The sequence below is a fragment of the Carassius carassius genome, chromosome 45 (assembly GCF_963082965.1).
Source record: "Carassius carassius chromosome 45, fCarCar2.1, whole genome shotgun sequence".
In the NCBI taxonomy this organism is placed as follows: domain Eukaryota; kingdom Metazoa; phylum Chordata; class Actinopteri; order Cypriniformes; family Cyprinidae; genus Carassius; species Carassius carassius.
In genome coordinates, this window is record NC_081799.1 from 13183993 (window position 1) to 13201081 (window position 17089).

A 17089-nucleotide genomic window follows, 5' to 3' on the forward strand; every position below is an offset into this window, starting at 1 on the left:
CTATTATGTCTTTTCTGACTGGATTTACAGTCGTTTGTAAGCTCTTTATTGTGTTTTAGTGCACAGTAATCGATGCATGTTTGTCTTGGATGGATCATTCCTTCCCCTTGTACGTTTTCAACTTGTGATGGTTCACGCTGTAACTGTAGCATAGGAAGTATTAGGAATGGAAAGAATTTATATATAACTCATTTGTAATCACTATGGGGGCTGGGGATGAATATTAAAATGTTTCAAAAGAAAATGCTCATGTGCTTTTTTTGCTTATTTGTTATCATTAGCCAGCTAACAAAAATATGTTTTTTAGAATGTTTTACTAACATTCCTTTCAAGTTTTTAAAACATTATTTCTGAATGTTCGCGGAACATTTAAAACATACCATTTTTGAATTATTTAAAAAACATTTTTTTCATGTAACGAATGAATGTTACTTTTGAATGAACTCCAGTCGAAATCATCTGAAAGTAGAAAGTAGTACTGTTCAAAAACATTAGATGGATGTTTAAACTTAAATGTTTTAGTAAAATGTTCCACGAACGATGTTTAACGGATATTTGTGTCAATGACAACAATGTGATTAATCCATAGGATTAATCACGATTAATCGCATCCAAAATAAAAGTCTGTTTTTAGTTATACTTATGTATATTTATATGTATATAAATACACATAAATGTATATATTGAAGTACATATATATATATATATATATATATATATATATATATATATATATATATATATATATATATATATATTTATGTAAATATATATTTATATTTTTATATAACAAATAATATATAAATATCTTAAATGTTTACATGTTTATGTGAACATTACAAGCTCCATCTGTTTGTGACATCAGAAGTGACAATGCAGTGTATAATGTTTGTGCCTAGTTGCACCAAATGGAATTGCAAATATAAGAAATACTTCCAAACAAGTTACATTGACAGGATATATTACATGCCTTCTGGGGGTGATAGAGTGGAAGTCAATTAAAATATCAATAGATAATTACTTATATAACTCACAGTGTGATTTAATATGTCTTAATTGTGCCTGTTCCTCATAATTGGGATTTATTTTATATTTCATAATGTCGGTCGGTCCTTGTTGATCCAGGAACATCATTCCAATCAACCAGTCAGAATTGAGATATAACTTTTTAGGAAATATCTGTCATTAGATATTATAAGATTAGGTTTAGGGGTGGGGATTGGGTTAAGTCTATATTTTTGGACAGTAATCAGAAGATGTTGATCCAGGAACATGTCTTGGCATGTCTTAATAACACATACAGTTCACAAAAAATACACAATTCACAATTCAAATTAGCTTTATTGGCATGACTTGTACAGTATTGCCAAAGCATTGGCAATTACATAGGCAATGAACAAATAATCAATAAAATTAAACAGTAAACAAATGTATGAATACATTTATACAAAAAAAAAAAAAAAATATATATATATATATATATATATATATATATATATATATATATATATACACATACATACATACACACACATACATACATATATATATATATATATATATACACTTTATCGCCATCTACTGGAGTAACGATGTACAGTAACCTGATAAGATTGACGACTGTAATTTAATCACTTTTCCCTTTAAAATTAAGGAATTGCTCTTTTATTTTTTTTGCAGTTACTTTTCATGTACTTGCATTAAATACTGTACAGACTATAGAACAATTCAATATAAAACAATAGTGGATTTAACACCTAATGTTATATTATATACATTTTTAATGTTACCTTCTTAAAATACTTTGATCAGTTTTATTCAGAATTATATATAATTATTATATATTCAGAGGATAACAATTGTAACTTTTACAAGAACCCATGATGTGTGACAAGCAAACCAGCAGAGTGGATGTACTTTTGGTGTTATTGTAATTGTAATATTGGTAATAAAAAAATAAATAAAAATAAAAACCTAGTCACTAATCATTTATTTGAACGAATTAAAAGAGCAGTTTAATTACTATACCTGTATTGTTCAGCTGGTCAAGGTAAAGAAAGTATTTAGTAATAATTAGTAATGCAATACATTTTAGAGAGATTAAGATAGTATTCAAATACACTGTTGAAGATTAGTAAAAAAAAAAAATTGTTATCTTTTTATTTAGAGTAATTTAACCAACACTACTCACTGAACCAAGTGAATAATTCTGAATCCTTTTGGAAACTGGGTTCAAAAGTTTCTAGTCACTGGGATCTAACTGACCACTAAAAAGTAGTCCATGTGACGTGCACTATACATCATACTTTCTGAAGCCACAGTACTAACTGAATCTAATGCAAACCTAATCTTAATTTTTAAGTGCAGTAAATGTTCATAATTCCTAATGTTGCTATTATAATGTTTCTTTTTGGTCTCTAAATGAACGGTTGTTTATGGTTAGGTGAAGAACAGCTGAAATGTAAAATCTACTTATTGTTGTAGTGTATTTAATTTCATGCATACTCTTTGGCATATGAAAGTTGTTACACACTGATATACGTTGTAAAATATGATAATGATATTGTATTTTTTTTTTATAAATAAATCATTTGTAAACCTTGTCACTCTTTCTCGGAAAAGATAAATGATGAAAAAGAAGAAAATCATGCACAATTTCTAAATGAATAACTTGCGAGCATCTGTACACTATGAATTTTTCAGCTATCATTTCTTCATGAAGTGGCTTATGACGTCCATGGGCAGAGGGAAGATGATGGTGGAGTTCTTCTCAGCTGCGATGGCGTTGAGGGTTTGGAGGTATCTGAGCTGAAGGGCCGATGGAGACTCTGCGATCACTAGAGATGCCTCTTTCAGAGCTCTGGATGCGTTCATCTCACCCTCTGCTGCAATAACCTACATTAACACAAACCATTATATTAGGGTGTGGCATCACAAATTGTACATTATATGTAGTGATTTTTTAAAATACATTTAAACATACATAGTCATAGTAATGTGTGGCAGTAATACTCACCTTTGCTCTGGCCTCACGGGACGCCTCCGCCTCGGCTGCCATTGCTCTCTGCAGCTGCTGTGGCAGTTTCACATCTTTAATCTCCACCCGCTCCACTTTGATTCCCCACGAATCTGTGGCCTCATCTAGACTCATCTGCAGCAGGGAGAAGAATTATGGAACAAAATTTAAGCTACTATCTGACCTGCATTTATATGATGCACAAGCAGCAATGCCAAATGTACCTTTCTTCTTCACTATCACACTCACCTGCATGCTTTGGGAGATGCCTTCTCGGTCAGAAAGGACCTCAGACAGGTTCTTGGTGCCCAGGACGTTCCTCAGGGTGGTCTGGGCCAGCAGGCGAGTGGAGTAATCTGCATTAGACACGTTTGCCACTGAGGCAACAGGGTCGTTTACACGGAAGTACACAACTCCATCCACAGAAACTGTCACTGAGTCTTTGGTCAAGATCTAAATGCAAACAAATACAAAATCAATATTTCAGGAACAAAACAAGTGACTGCCTTGTGCCTTGAGGAGTTGGCCTAAATAAAGTCATGCAATTGACTCATTCGCAAACTAAACTAAACATGACGTGTGTTTTGAGTGAATTGTTGAAACGATTTGCTTAAAAACACGAGACTTTATGAGTGAGTCATTGAATCATTTACTGAAGCGATTCGTTCAAAACACTGATTCGTTCAGGAACGAAACAAGTGACGTCGTCATGAGTGAGTCACATAGTCATTCAATCAGGGTGACTTCAAAACAGAATAGTACACTAGCATTCTATTTCTACAACCATTAAGATTTCTCCCATATATGTATGTGGCATAGATAGTAGGAGGGCTATTTAATATGTTATTTAGCATTCAGCCTCAAACCTTTCACTCAAAAACACCGACTCGTTCAAGAAGGAAACAAGACCGTCTTCACGACCGAGTCATTGAATCATTCACGGAAATGATTCGTTCGAAAACACGTGTTCAGGAAATAAAACCTTAATTGTTTGGAGAACAGCAGTTGATTCCGCTTTGACTTCGCTTGCTGGATCTGTTCGCGTGTTAAATGCAAGTTACTCGATATTAACCTGTGGTTTATTGAGTATTTTATTTTAGTTTACCTCCTGGGGAGGGATGTCAAATGAGATGGTTCGAAGATCCACTTTAACAAACGAGTCCGTGCAGGGGATGATGAAGAAGATTCCTGGACACAAGTAACATTATTATTATTATATTAGTTATTATATGGTCTGTGTCAAACAATGTTTATTCGTTATTTGAACTAAACTGACTCCTTGAACAGGAATTGAGCTAGTAAGCCACATTTATTGTTTTAAGAACAAGTTCTGTAAATGTCCTCAGCTGTTGTAAACAATTGGTGCCTGTGCCATAGAGGAACGTCTAAGGCAAATATTGATTTGCCTTGACAAAAGATGGTGTTATTTAAGAGTCTGTTTAACTTTAACCTTCTGAATCAAAGTATTACCTGGTCCTATGGCTTTTCGGGCTGTTATCCTCCCCAGTCTAAATATGACAGCACGCTCATACTCTTTCACAATCTATAAAACAGTTATCAAACCTATTATAAGTGGGTTATAAAACATTTGAACAACAACTTAAATTATACAAAAATAACACTGTTCCCCGAGAGCATAGTAATTCATATTTTTCAGGATTATTTGTTTTGTTTGTCCTGTTAGGATTCATACCTTAATGCTTAAGAAAATGGTGATTGGAAATATCAAGATGGAGAAAAATGCAGAGATAATCACAAGGATCCACCCACAGCAGCCCAGACCACCGTTATTTTCACCTGCAACCACAGAAAACAGTGTCGTTCTCAAAAACCGCACGTGTTGAGCTGTGTGAAAGAACTCTGTGCTAATTACATGTTTTATTCAATGCATATGGCATGTGATTTGATGCTTCACATTATATATTACAGTTATATTGCTAAAGGCAGTTGTCTTGTAGAAAATCTGAACCATGCAGTTTCACGATTCTTTCCACATCCTAGGTTCACTTCATTTTAGAATGACCCAAACAAAAAAAAGTGTCATAGTGTAACAGTTGACCACTACGCTCAAAATTATGATTCAATTCATTTAGATAGATTGGTTTGCTAAACTATATTCCCTTTCTAACTAGCAAATTACCAGTAAGACTCATCTTAACCCTTACTAGCAATCAAACTGTAAACCACATCTTATCTTTCACGCTTAACTCTGAATAGATGCACTTAACACCAAAAATTCTGTATCGGCCCCTCACTGGATCAACAGTATCTCAGATAAATGTGTCACCAGGGAATCCCACTTCATTATAAATCATCTCTGGGTGGTCCTTTATGGGTGAGTGGGTGGGTGTAGTGGCGGCTCGTGGGTTTAAAATAGAGGAGGTACAATAATTGTATTGCTCTGGGGATCCTTGCCTATTATTATTATTATTTGCTTAACCACTTTAAATGGCTTTTTAGTTGCTTTTAGTCTGAACACGTAAAGAAAACGACACACATACAGCAAGATTTATATAATTTCACTTATCTGGCCTACATCCAGCAAACATCCATCCCTTTTTAAAAGTCTGTGTTAAAAGAGAGCTGCATGTTGCGCTATATAATCCGACTGCTGTAGCCTATATCCAGCTTAGGTGTTTACTTCCTTTATTTTTCATTTGAATATATACTGTTTAAATGACAGCTTTGTAAATCTAGTGGAAATCAAATATTCAATATCGCTGCTACTCAAAAGTACTTTCTACATTATCAGCACAGTGGGAGACGGGAAACTGATATCACATAATTTAAGTCTCTAATACTCTATGATGATTGGTTGATATTATCCAGAAGGAAGGCTAGCCTCGGAGACACAAAAATTTTGTGGAAGCCCCCCTGCCTCCCCGACGAGCTGCCACTGAGTGGGTGGTGAACATTGGCCCCACAACCCCTAAGTGTGATGGATAAGGCTACGCTAATATTTCCACACACACCCAACAATTTCAAACCAAGGCCATATTTTATGTTTATATGACCTGTTTATCATGCTTTTCGAAAAGAAAGATTAACGTGTTTATATGTGTTCCCATGTGGTGTTTCACTGTACTGGTTATAGTATAATACAGTCAGAAGTGCTACAATATTGTGTTGTACAGAGCAATCTATTAACCTAAGAGAGGAAATCAAGAAACTATATTAAACTCTTCATGTTATATATAATCTTATGTGATTACTCAAATCTGGATAATTGCTAACTCTGAACCACAAAATGTTGAAGGCTAAAATGAGTAGTTGACAAATATAGAACTTACTGTGAATTCAGCGTCAAGATTGAAGTACTGTATATATATATATATATATATATATATATATATATATTGCATTAAACTGTTTTACTCCATACCTGCCAGCCAATCAGAATCTTGTATTCAGACAGACCATGGAAAAAATACATAAAAATTTTGTATAGTTTATGTTCTGTGGCTGTCACCCTTTCTTTTTCACCATCACTTCTTGATGTTCCTTTAGTCTTGTAGTTACTATCCTGTTAGATATTGCGACATGCCATGTACCACCATTACCTTCAAGCTTAGTTGACCTTTCCTGTCTGTTCAGATAATATCTGAACAATTTCTGACTAGGAATAGCCTAATGAAAATAACACAAACAGCTATGTGATTTCATATATGTACTGTATATTTCTTTCTTCCTCTTCCTCAGGAACAGTTGCGAACCGATGTGGAAAATTGACTGCTTTGCAAATCAAACACTAATGCAAATGTCAAATCGAACTGATCATAGCTGAACAATGCAAACTCAGTCGACACCTCAGTCAACCTCAACACACAAGTCCTGTTGTAGTAAAGACTATTACCGGTACTATATTATACTCTCAGCATGTTAAAGTCTAATGTTCAGAGACAAAAGTGTTAGAGTAAAAAAAGTGAGATTATCTTACTGATTAGATTCTGCTTGCTCTGGGCTCCTCGTTCTATCTCAGACTCCATTTCCATGTGGGTTTGTTGCTACACGAGATGTAAAAGACGAAACTGGCTTCGTGGGTAACTGAGAAATGTATTTGTACTGCAAAAGCACTTCCTATGAAGGGTGTGGCCTTGTCTACAATGCAATTAGAAGATCATTTACAGACTCTAATGGTCTTATGACAGCGTCCATTGTGCAATATGAGGCTAATGTTTGTTAATGAAGCAGTTATAATTGTGAATTCTCTGAAACACATCCGCTGTGTTTGCTTTAGGCCAAGATGCTTTATTTTTCAGCTAGCCAGATTGCTTCTCCCTATACAGATTTGAATGCCTTTTTCCAACTAGTTTTTAATAACATGTAGTTGTTTTACTTTTAGTAAAACTAATAAAATATCCAAAGGGTCAATATGACAAAGGGTCAAGTGGAAACTAGTAGTTGCAGGAGTCTGGTGATTCATGATGTGGAAAAAGATTAAAGTGGTTATTTATCTCCTACGTGACCAAGAGTATGGGAAGGGTAAATCAGTCAAAAATAATCTGTAATATTTTAGAACAGTTCTCTGAAAAAATTCACCTGCAAAGACCTCATTAGTGACTTTTTTTCAGGTTTTCTTTAAGAATCAAAAAGGAGAAAAAAAAGTAATAAACACACAAACTTTTTTCCAACACATTAAATTAATATCAATTTACAAAATAAAAAAAAGCGGCCAACTAAAACCAATTAGCCTACCATTCATTATTTTGTCTTTAAGAATTAATCTATATAAACATATATTAGTTAATGTTAATGCAAAACTAACTTTAACAATGAGCAGTATATTTGTTGAAGTATTTATTCATCTTTGTTAACATTAATAAAAATACAACCGTTCATTGTTACTTTGTTTGTTTAGGTCCATTAATATAATATTAATAGATAAAACTTTGTATTTCAATAATGCATTAGTAAATGTTGTAATTATTATCTTAGATTAGTAAATGATTTACAGGTAGTTTTTATTGTTAGTAAATGTAAGTAAGTGAATGAAGGGTCAAGTGGAAACTATGATGTGAAGATGTGAAAAAGATTAAAGTGGTTATTACATTCATTCAGTGTGACCAAAGGTTAAGGGCAGGGTAAATCAACATAAAAAAAATTCAGTTTTCTGAAAAAGTTAACCAGCAAAGACTTCAATATGGATTTTGCCAGGTTTTCTCTCAGAATAAAAAAAGGGTAAATCACTAATACAACACAAGTTTATTCTTTTCTATTTAAATTTTTTTTTTAAAAACAGCGATCTTAAAACCAATTTGCTTATTGCTAATTGCTGTCATCAATAGAATACTGGTAGCAAAACATGTAGAATTAGGTTTTTTTTTTTTTTTGTAGTGACTGCCTACATTGCATCTCATTTTAGAAAGCTGCTGTGGGTTTTGTGGTCATTCTGGAAAGTCCTGAACAGGTGAAAGGTGAAGTGACATTCACTGCGAACCAAAAAATTCTGAATAAAAACAAACAGCAAGAGAATCTAAGAAAAGAACTTTTATTTCATGAAGCTATTAGAACATACTAGACTAAACCTACCATATTCTTTATTATATTTTATAATATATAAATGAACACAAACTTGATTATCGTAGACACTGAGATCTACACATTGTATACATGCAAATTTCATGGTTCTGACCTTAATATCAGCAAAATTGGACAACTGTAAAATTTGTAACACTAAAGTCACTTTGGAGTTGCAAAGCATCTCCTTTAATATTTGCAAGGTAACTTAGGAAAATAATGGGGGGAAAACAGAACAGCTACAGTACAAAGAACAAACACCTAATTTACCCATTCTCAAAGGGTATTAACATGTACAGTATTTGACAGATTTGAAGAAAAGGTCAGTTAACTACTTTCATGATACAGGGAAAAACAGTAAAATTTAGACACCCACACTATTCACATTTGCTCTACTGGTGTATATTTAAAATTCATTTTAGTATTCATTTTTAAAATTATGATGCTTAAACAGAGTTAAACCCTACTACAAACCAACAAAATAATACTAAAGAATATTATTAATTCCATTCAAATACATATAACAAACAGTCCAGCCCAGCCCTCAAAAGTCAATAAAAAGTCTGTTCTACTAATGCAGAGCTCTAAACCACAAGCCTGTCTTTATTTGAGATGTTGAGTGTCTTCTACAGGAAATTATTGGAGAGTAGAGCTGCCGCGTAAGTTTTTGAATTTACCCATAATTGCATTATTACACACCTTTTTCCAAGCAGATCACGACAGTCCACAATGTTCGTCACTGTTTATGCACACTGCACTCACAGTTTTCGATATGCCTGTCCTCTGTAACTCATAATGAGTTACTGCCAGCCCAGTTGTGGATGCAGGCCTGGCTGCAGAGGGAAACTTGAGCCAGTGGCTGCAGGATAGTTCGTGAATCCATTTGGCTGGGGAGGGTAACTGTCAAGCGCTGATGCAGAGTGAGCCTGCAATCACACACACAAAACAAACATTAACATTTGCATAGAGTAGCAAATTCTTCTAAAAAAATCTTGCTCGTAATCATAATAGCAGACATAATAATAAAATCCAGTGGCCCTAATGATCAATCAAAGAGCCACGGCTCTTAAGCCCACAGTCGGCAGCAGGAATATAGCCCACTGTCACTTTAAGAGCCGCATGATCCAATTTACTTTTACAGAAGTATTTTCACTCTAATCTGTTAACATTCATTTATTACATTCCCAAAGAGAGTTTACATGAATAATCACTAAGCGACACATTTCTATGTGTATTTGACCATTTGTGAGCTTATGTTCAGCTAAAAGATGACCTTAAGACTCCTGAGGAACAGCGCATGTTCTCTTACGCGCTTTTAAAAACATAAATAAATCTAATCAACTTTAATAACTCAAGCATGTCCCATTTTGCAAAAGTCACATGATTTTACTGATTTACACATGCAAATGGGCTTTTATGGAGGAGTGCAAGCACACTGCTGGAAAGGGGGTGGAATGGGGCATAATAATTGTTTTATGTTGATTATTACATTTTCATAATTATTGTAGGCAGAAATCGAAATTGAATTTCAATTAATTGCATGGCCCTACCTGCAAAAGAGCAGATTGCATGCTGGAGTTGTGAAGACCAGAAAGGGCAACAGGAGATGCTGTCGTGGAGAAGCTGGGCATCCCTGGGGAGAAAGACAGCAACCCTGGGAAAGCTGTACCTCCAGGGGCCTGGAGACTACCACTTAGCCTGAGTAACACATTAAGCAACATTGCATAGGCTTATTAATAATGCAGTTCTAATGATTATTTTAATAACACAAATAGATTCAATTGTTTACTTAGTTTCACAATAATCTGCAATACTAAATTCAAAGCAACCATGCTATCCGAAAAAGCTATCGCAAATATGTGCTCACTATAATAATGCTTCTTGACAGCAATAATTCATGTTGTATGTTGCAGACAGACTTGGTATCTAAACTTCAAGTTAATCATCCAAATGACCATTCATTTTTTTGTGGCTATGGTTTCATATCATGCTGATAAAATGAAGAATAGAAAAGATAGACTTTAAACTTTGCAGAGCATTTCAACTGGAAAATGTTTGACATAACCAGTTCAAAAACCAAGTGACCTCCCTTGCTGACTACTATCTACATAGCCCTTCTAAGGCAGAATCCTGAGACAAAACTACAAAAGTTACTCTATACTGGTTTGATTCCAATAGGTTTTCCAATTACCATTGTTTTCAGCACAGTAATTAAATACACATAAAATAAACACAAACAGTGGTTAAATTAGTGATTTGACTAAACTGTAGTTACTGAATGAAATATACACAATCAACCTAAAAAATAATCAAGCATAATTATGCTTCCTATATTTTAGAGAAGCCTTTGTGTTGTGCACCTATAATGCTGGATAAGTAGGCAGCCCACAAGGTTTTGGAACTGTTATTTCCATACTATAGACAATTCAGATGATACATACAGTATTAGTTTAGCACACCGGTGCTCAGTCCCAATCCTTGTGATCTACCTTCCATCAAAGTTCAACTCTAACCCTGCTCCAACACAACTGAATCATCTCATTAATATCTTCAGGAGCACTTCATAATTACAGACAGATTAACTGAACTATACAGGAAGGTAGATCTCTAGGAAAAGGATAAGGTACCCCTGGTTAAGCACTTTCTGCTTTTTTCAAATAATTCTAAATCAGGGGTAGCTTAGCTTACTCTGTTCCTGAAGGGCTACCATACTGCAGAGTTTAGCACCAACCTCTTTTAAACACACCTGAATCAAATCCTAATAAACGGTGTTCAGGATTTCTTGAAAATAACAGGCAGGTGTGTTGGAGCAAGTGGCTTGGAACTGGAGTCTGGAGGAATGTAGTCCTCCAGGAGCAAGGTTTGCTACCCCTGCCCTAAATCAACCCTAGAATAATATAATCAAACTTCTCTACTTGTTAATACTTCATGAAATCATCCAACATAATTAAATGGAAAATGGAATTTACCCAGCCTGGCCAACAAGGGCGGGGTTGAAGTTAGAGCTGAATGCAGAGGCGAATCCAGGAAGCACAGGAGAAGAGGTGGGGACTCCTGCTGCAGCAGCTGCTGCGACTGCTGCTGCCTGGAGAGGTGCAACGGTGGCTACTGAGGAAGAGGCTCCTGGAAGCCCCATTAAAGAGGACAGCACTGGACTACCTGCTGCACTGGGCCCTGAGCCTCCAAAACCTGGGAAAGCAGGGTTTTGGCCAGGAGGAAGACCCGGGAACACGGAGGGAGCTGTGGTCAATCCCAGGCCAAAGGGGGTGGGTGTGGGAGCGCTAGAGTGAGCCATGCCAGAATATACAGATGAGACTGGAGAATATACAGATGAGACTGGAGGAGTAGGAGTGGATGGGGTGGAAATGGAGGACTGAGTGCCAGGGAAATGAGACATTGCTGGAAAATGAGGAGCAGGGCTGCTTCGAGATTGAGAGCCCAGAGCTGAGGAAAGACTGTGGAGTCCGGCTACACCAGCAGTGCTGGGTAAAGAAGATTGTGGCGAGGCAGTACCATGGGCTATGCCCATGGGTCGGGCAAGAACAGCAGAGCTAGGCATTACTAGAGAGCTAAGAGAAGGGGTGCCCGACCTGGAGGGACCTTTGAAAGCAGGAACAGGACTGTTGCTTCCACTACCTCCGCCGTGCCGGGCCATGGAGCTGGCATGTTGCTCACTAAACAAAGCTCCAGCAGAGCTACTCATGGCTGCCTGAGAGGTGAGTCCAGGAGAGGGCTTAGGACTTGGAGCCGCAGGCGGCACTGGTAATCCACCAACACCTTGCATGTTGGGAGTAGAGCGTCCAGGAGTGAGAGAGGACATCCCTGAGGGTGTGTAACTACGGATAACTGAATGTGACTGGGTAGAGGGAGTGCCAGGGAGTGAAAGTGCTGACTGGTAATCTGAGGAAGGTGGGTAACCCTTCATTGGGTGTAATCCCATAGCTCCATGAGGAGTCAAGGGGTCACCAGTTGCCCTGGGAGAAGATGTGAGTCCACCGGAAGGTGTTTCTGAGCGGGGTGCACCGTGGAATGGAGAAGGAGGGATGCTTGAACTTGGCCCGGGTGTTCCACAGGGTGTTCCAGATGGTGTATGAGTTTTGATGACGGAAGGGGTGTTTCGACCAGAAGGGGTCATGCCAGGGAACGGAGAAGGAACTGGTGTGGTGTGGCCACTGGAGTTTGAGGCAACTTGGGGAGAACCAGCTGGGAAAGGAGGCCCTTTGATGACTGAGGGTGAGGGTGAGGGTGCAGGAGTAGGGGAGGGGGTTCCAGGGTTTTGGGATGGGACCATGCCAGGAAAAACCGGAGTGATTGGTGTGGTAGGCTGAGGCTGGGAGGTGACAGGAGTAGATGCGTTGGAGTTATGAGGAGAGATAGCAGGTGTGCCAGAGATGTTGGTGGTTGGATTTTGTTGACTGACAGGTCGGCTGTAACCTAAAAATATGAAACATTAAGCACAATGAAATATTAAAAAGAAGAAAGCCCTATGAAATGTCAAAAACAAAGGTACCACATGCATTTAAGTTGATTAGTGTTGGATTTTAAAAGCGCATTAGAAATTAATTTAAATTTAAATTAAATTAAAATTAAATAATTAAATTTATGCATTTAGCAGACGCTTTTATACAAAGCAACTTACAGTGCATTCAGGCTATCAATTTTAACCTATCATGTGTTCCCGGGGAATCGAACCCCCAACCTTGCGCTTGATAGCGCATTGCTCTACCAACTGAGCTACAGGAACACTGTAAAAAATAAAGAAAGAAAGCGAGAGAGAATTCAGGGAATCTCCCAATCCTCTAGCTGCACCTCTAGATGCACAATGCAGCAGAGCAAGCATTCACGCTCTAAACATGGACCGACGATATATGACATAGCGCCCCCCTTGTGAAAACAATTATTAGGCAAAATTGTTGCAAACCTATATTATAGAATTTTCTGGGTTCATAGAAAATTAACTTGTCCCCTATGTTTGTGGAAAAAAAAACAAGCAAGCATCTTGGATGCAATGAGACACAATAGATTTAAACTATTTAAGGTAATGCCAAAAAGGCTTAAATATTTGTGTTAATATGAGACTTTTAAACATTTGTTCCAAGATACATAAAAACCTTTCACAATAAGAGAAATTCTAATGTCAATTTTATGCATCAGCCTAAAACATCAGTTTCAAAAAAAAGATTTAAGAAGCAAGCTGTAAAAGTGATAAGTGTAGTTAACGTCTATTGCAAGTGCCTTAAAGTAACAACTTTTTCTAGAACAATAACATTCACACATAGACTCTGGAAAATCAAATACTCTAATAATATAATCAGTCGTGGCATATGGAAATGAACATATTAGATCAGTAAAGAAACCCCAGTTAGAGTTTTAAGCATGATCAATTTGCGTGCTGTAGGTGCTGCAGGCAGATTTAGAGCATGCGGTGGAGAGGTAGCGTCTACAGACAGCATTGCAGTCACAGCTGTTAAAGGCAGCACACAGCGTTAGCAACTGCACGTTGTACCTGCCAAATTGGGAGTGGCTCGGTAGGGTGGGGGTGGCACACTGGCGGTGATGACCCCACCCACTGACACCAGACCTGCGTTGTTGTACGCACCTGGGCAGCATCCGGAGAAGAGGGTAAGAACATTTTGCATCCAGTCCCCCATATTAACTTTGATATTGCACACAGACACATTGCTGGCATATGCATGGTCTACTGTTTTTTGTACATTAAGAAGATTATTACCCATACAATTTATTCTTGATCATTTTACTCTAATCTGAAGGAAAAGGGTCTTACTTGGAGCAATGGTTGCATGTGGCCTACATGGCGGGATAGGGTATGGGACAGGTCTGTGTGGATTGTACGTTGATGGTGACTTGCAGAAAAAGAGAGAAATGGATGTAATAAGAAATTTGTTCACTATTCAAAATCACACGATGAGATTCTTAGCCAAAAATGAACTATCAGAAACATTCAAATAACAAATATGTTTGGGCAGTAGCACCGGTCCATTAAAACATACCGGTTTGCTTGGTCCAAGGATGCGTGCAGCAATGCCCTTTCCATCCAGGGTTGCATCGTCTCCATCCTTTTTGGCAGGTAATCCCTTAAAAGTTCCAATAAAAGCCACAATTAGTTTTTTAAAGAACTAAATGAAACAATGCATTTACAAGGTATTTAATAAATTTATTAAGTGAGGGAACTTACAGGGAATGTTCCAGTGACCTGGCTGGGTTTGCCTTTGGGGTAAGGGTTGCCTGGGATCATCCCGCAGGATGAAATCATCGCCACTGGAGCTTTACATCCCACCTTACACACCTAAACAAATTACAGACATATACTGCATTTAAATCGTCATTCATTCATTTAATATAGCCTACACCATGGCCATGATGTACATTTAGTAAATTCACATGAACGAGGAAGTTTTACCTGCTCTAGGATTCTTCTTGCACGCTTCCTCTCAGCGAGGTGAGTACGGAATGCATCCTCCACAGGACGGTAATTTTGGGCATCAGAAATATTTCTGTAAAGTAAACATTACACATTGCTTTGTTGCATTATATTTAAAGGTGCTCTAAGCGATGCCGGGAGTCGTAACTTCTTGTTGACGTTCGAATTGTTGTCAAACAAAACGGAGGCTAGCTAGACCCTCCCTCCTCCTCATCCGTGCACTAACCCCCCAAACCCCACCCCCAAATCTTTCTTGTCGGTTATTGGCTGAAACAGTTTGTCATGTTTTGTGGTGCGGGTGAGCCCAGTTTGTTTTTCTTGTTGTTTGTGGAGCCTGTGATGTCTAGAGAGACCCCGTTTTTTTACAGTGTGTTCAGGGGACAAGCAGCTAGCGGATAGTGAGGAGATGTTTGCTGGATGTGACAAAAAATGTTTTGGCCTAAAAAATGTGTGACATCACTTAGAGCACTTTTAATTTGTTTGGATATTTGCAGATGTGCACAATGTCTGTAGAGCGTGACTTACAGAGCTATGAGTTCTAGTACAATAATTCTGTCCTTTGAGAATGTGAAACAATTAAGGATGTTTGCAGCCTTCGTTGTTGGAATTGCAACCATTTTCTGGAGGAAAATGCATTTAACATGCGGTTAAATCAAGTCATTTAGCTCAACTAACAAGACTGTAGATAAACAAAATCAATTAGAAACTGAATTCTTACATGCTGCAAGGCTTTGACTGCCTTTACTTGTGGCTCCGCCCATGAGAAGTATTTCAAAATGTCAATCACCTGAGGAAGGACGTTTGACAGGTAAGTAGATGTAAGATAAACGCAGAATTACAGTTCTCTACTGTTAGTATCAGATTACCTGTTCACTGGAGAAATACCCATGAACCTGCTCTATAGCTTTGATTCGCTGGTCTGTCAAAACACACTTCAGAACAAACAAAAATTACATTATTAATATGATCCTATGTGGCTTATTTAACAACCATAATCAACCAAACTGATAACAAGTGCCTCTTTAATTCCAGAACAGACCTGTATAATTCTGCAAATATAAAAGATACCTTTCTAATTTCGTCCAAGACTATATCAAAGGATTTCTTGTCCATCTTCTCCGTCAATGTCCTGGTCACTGTATTGGTTATCAATGACGAGACTTCATTCACCTGATGATGGGACACTTCATGCAGTAGTTTTGTTATACTTATTCACAGCACCAGTGTTCGAATTCATCAAATTTGTGCATATGATCTATTCTTTTAGTGAAGCCTGAATGATTTCAGCAGGTGCAACAGAGGGCAGGCGGTCTCTTTAAGATCAGGCTGGCATCATGACATGAGGAACAATAGTCCGGTGCTAAATCCACACACTCCTCAAATGCACCATTATTCACATACATGCATGTCTTTTATCGTGTTTGCACAATTACAAATTTCGCAAAAGTGACTGAAGACCATAGTTCACGCGATATTTTTGTTTATTTTGATATACCGTCGCTGTTTGTTGGGGTTTAGCAGAGATGCTAACGGCTGCAGTTCGTCTGCGACTTCCTTTGTCAAGACCCCGACATGTAAGAGTCTGTTTCTAAATACGCCTCGAGAGGAGTTGACATTATATCTTTGAAATTAGCGGCATTTTTCTAAACTAATTATAATTTATTATTCAAATACTAACTTATATTAAGTTTTTCGAGTTATCATAAATACTGACAATTATTTTTAAAGATAACAAACCAATTAAGTATGTTTCGAATTATCATAAATGGGGCGAATTAAAATTAAATGGATACTTTTAAGTTCATTTTTATTACTTTCTATAACACACATTAAAAGCAACGCGGGAAGAGTGAAGTTCTGAATAGATTGTTGTATATTTTCAAACAGGCGAATTCAACAGACACCTAGGCAAAAGTAAACAGCAGTAGCTCCGTTATTAACTTTTGCTTTATTATTTTCATAGACCGTAAAAGATTATTTTGTTAAAAATTGACAGGTTTGTTTGGACAAATTGGCTTTTTGAGATGAATGAAACGTTAGTAATTCAGCAAAGAGGAGTGAGACTTTACGATGGGGAAGACGGTGTATTTATTCGTAGATATTTAGTGTGGATT

General features: G+C 37.1%; 2 protein-coding genes across 3 annotated transcripts; both read right to left on the bottom strand.

Annotated features, from left to right (window-relative positions):
* Positions 1-1984: 1984 nt before the first annotated feature.
* Positions 1985-7070, bottom strand: LOC132127218 (stomatin-like). Its single transcript, XM_059538986.1, has 7 exons — positions 6954-7070; positions 4710-4813; positions 4487-4559; positions 4122-4204; positions 3266-3469; positions 3017-3151; positions 1985-2895 (listed from the first exon to the last, which is right to left on the bottom strand). Exons 1-7 carry the CDS (start codon positions 7006-7008, stop codon positions 2707-2709), a joined length of 843 nt encoding a protein of 280 aa, XP_059394969.1. The 5' UTR covers positions 7009-7070; the 3' UTR covers positions 1985-2706.
* Positions 7071-8488: 1418 nt separating this feature from the next.
* LOC132127885 (proline and serine-rich protein 1-like) lies at positions 8489-16548 on the bottom strand. Of its 2 annotated transcripts, XM_059540144.1 has the most exons (12): positions 16044-16548; positions 15842-15907; positions 15694-15762; positions 15501-15595; positions 14955-15048; positions 14730-14840; positions 14545-14628; positions 14319-14397; positions 14040-14132; positions 11503-12967; positions 10084-10231; positions 8489-9459 (listed from the first exon to the last, which is right to left on the bottom strand). In XM_059540144.1, the coding sequence occupies exons 1-12, from the start codon at positions 16086-16088 to the stop codon at positions 9334-9336; spliced, it is 2475 nt and encodes an 824-aa protein (XP_059396127.1). In that variant the 5' UTR covers positions 16089-16548; the 3' UTR covers positions 8489-9333. The 2 variants fall into 2 exon arrangements, with proteins under 2 accessions (XP_059396127.1, XP_059396128.1); XM_059540145.1 differs by lacking the exon at positions 14040-14132.
* Between the last annotated feature and the right edge of the window lie 541 nt (positions 16549-17089).

What these genes read in the sequence shown, in the direction of transcription:
- LOC132127218 (XM_059538986.1), bottom strand. Translation starts at nt 7,008, where the DNA reads ATGGAAATGGAGTCTGAGATAGAACGAGGAGCCCAGAGCAAGCAGAAT. An exon ending in CCGAAAAGCCATAGGACCAG is followed by an intron (nt 4,205 to 4,486) that starts GTAATACTTTGA and finishes ACTTGTGTCCAG; the next exon opens with GAATCTTCTTCATCATCCCC. An exon ending in CCCGTGAGGCCAGAGCAAAG is followed by an intron (nt 2,896 to 3,016) that starts GTGAGTATTACT and finishes GTGTTAATGTAG; the next exon opens with GTTATTGCAGCAGAGGGTGA.
- LOC132127885 (XM_059540144.1), bottom strand. Translation starts at nt 16,088, where the DNA reads ATGGACAAGAAATCCTTTGATATAGTCTTGGACGAAATTAGAAAG. An exon ending in GGTATTTCTCCAGTGAACAG is followed by an intron (nt 15,763 to 15,841) that starts GTAATCTGATAC and finishes GTCCTTCCTCAG; the next exon opens with GTGATTGACATTTTGAAATA. An exon ending in CAGTCAAAGCCTTGCAGCAT is followed by an intron (nt 15,596 to 15,693) that starts GTAAGAATTCAG and finishes ATTTTCCTCCAG; the next exon opens with AAAATGGTTGCAATTCCAAC.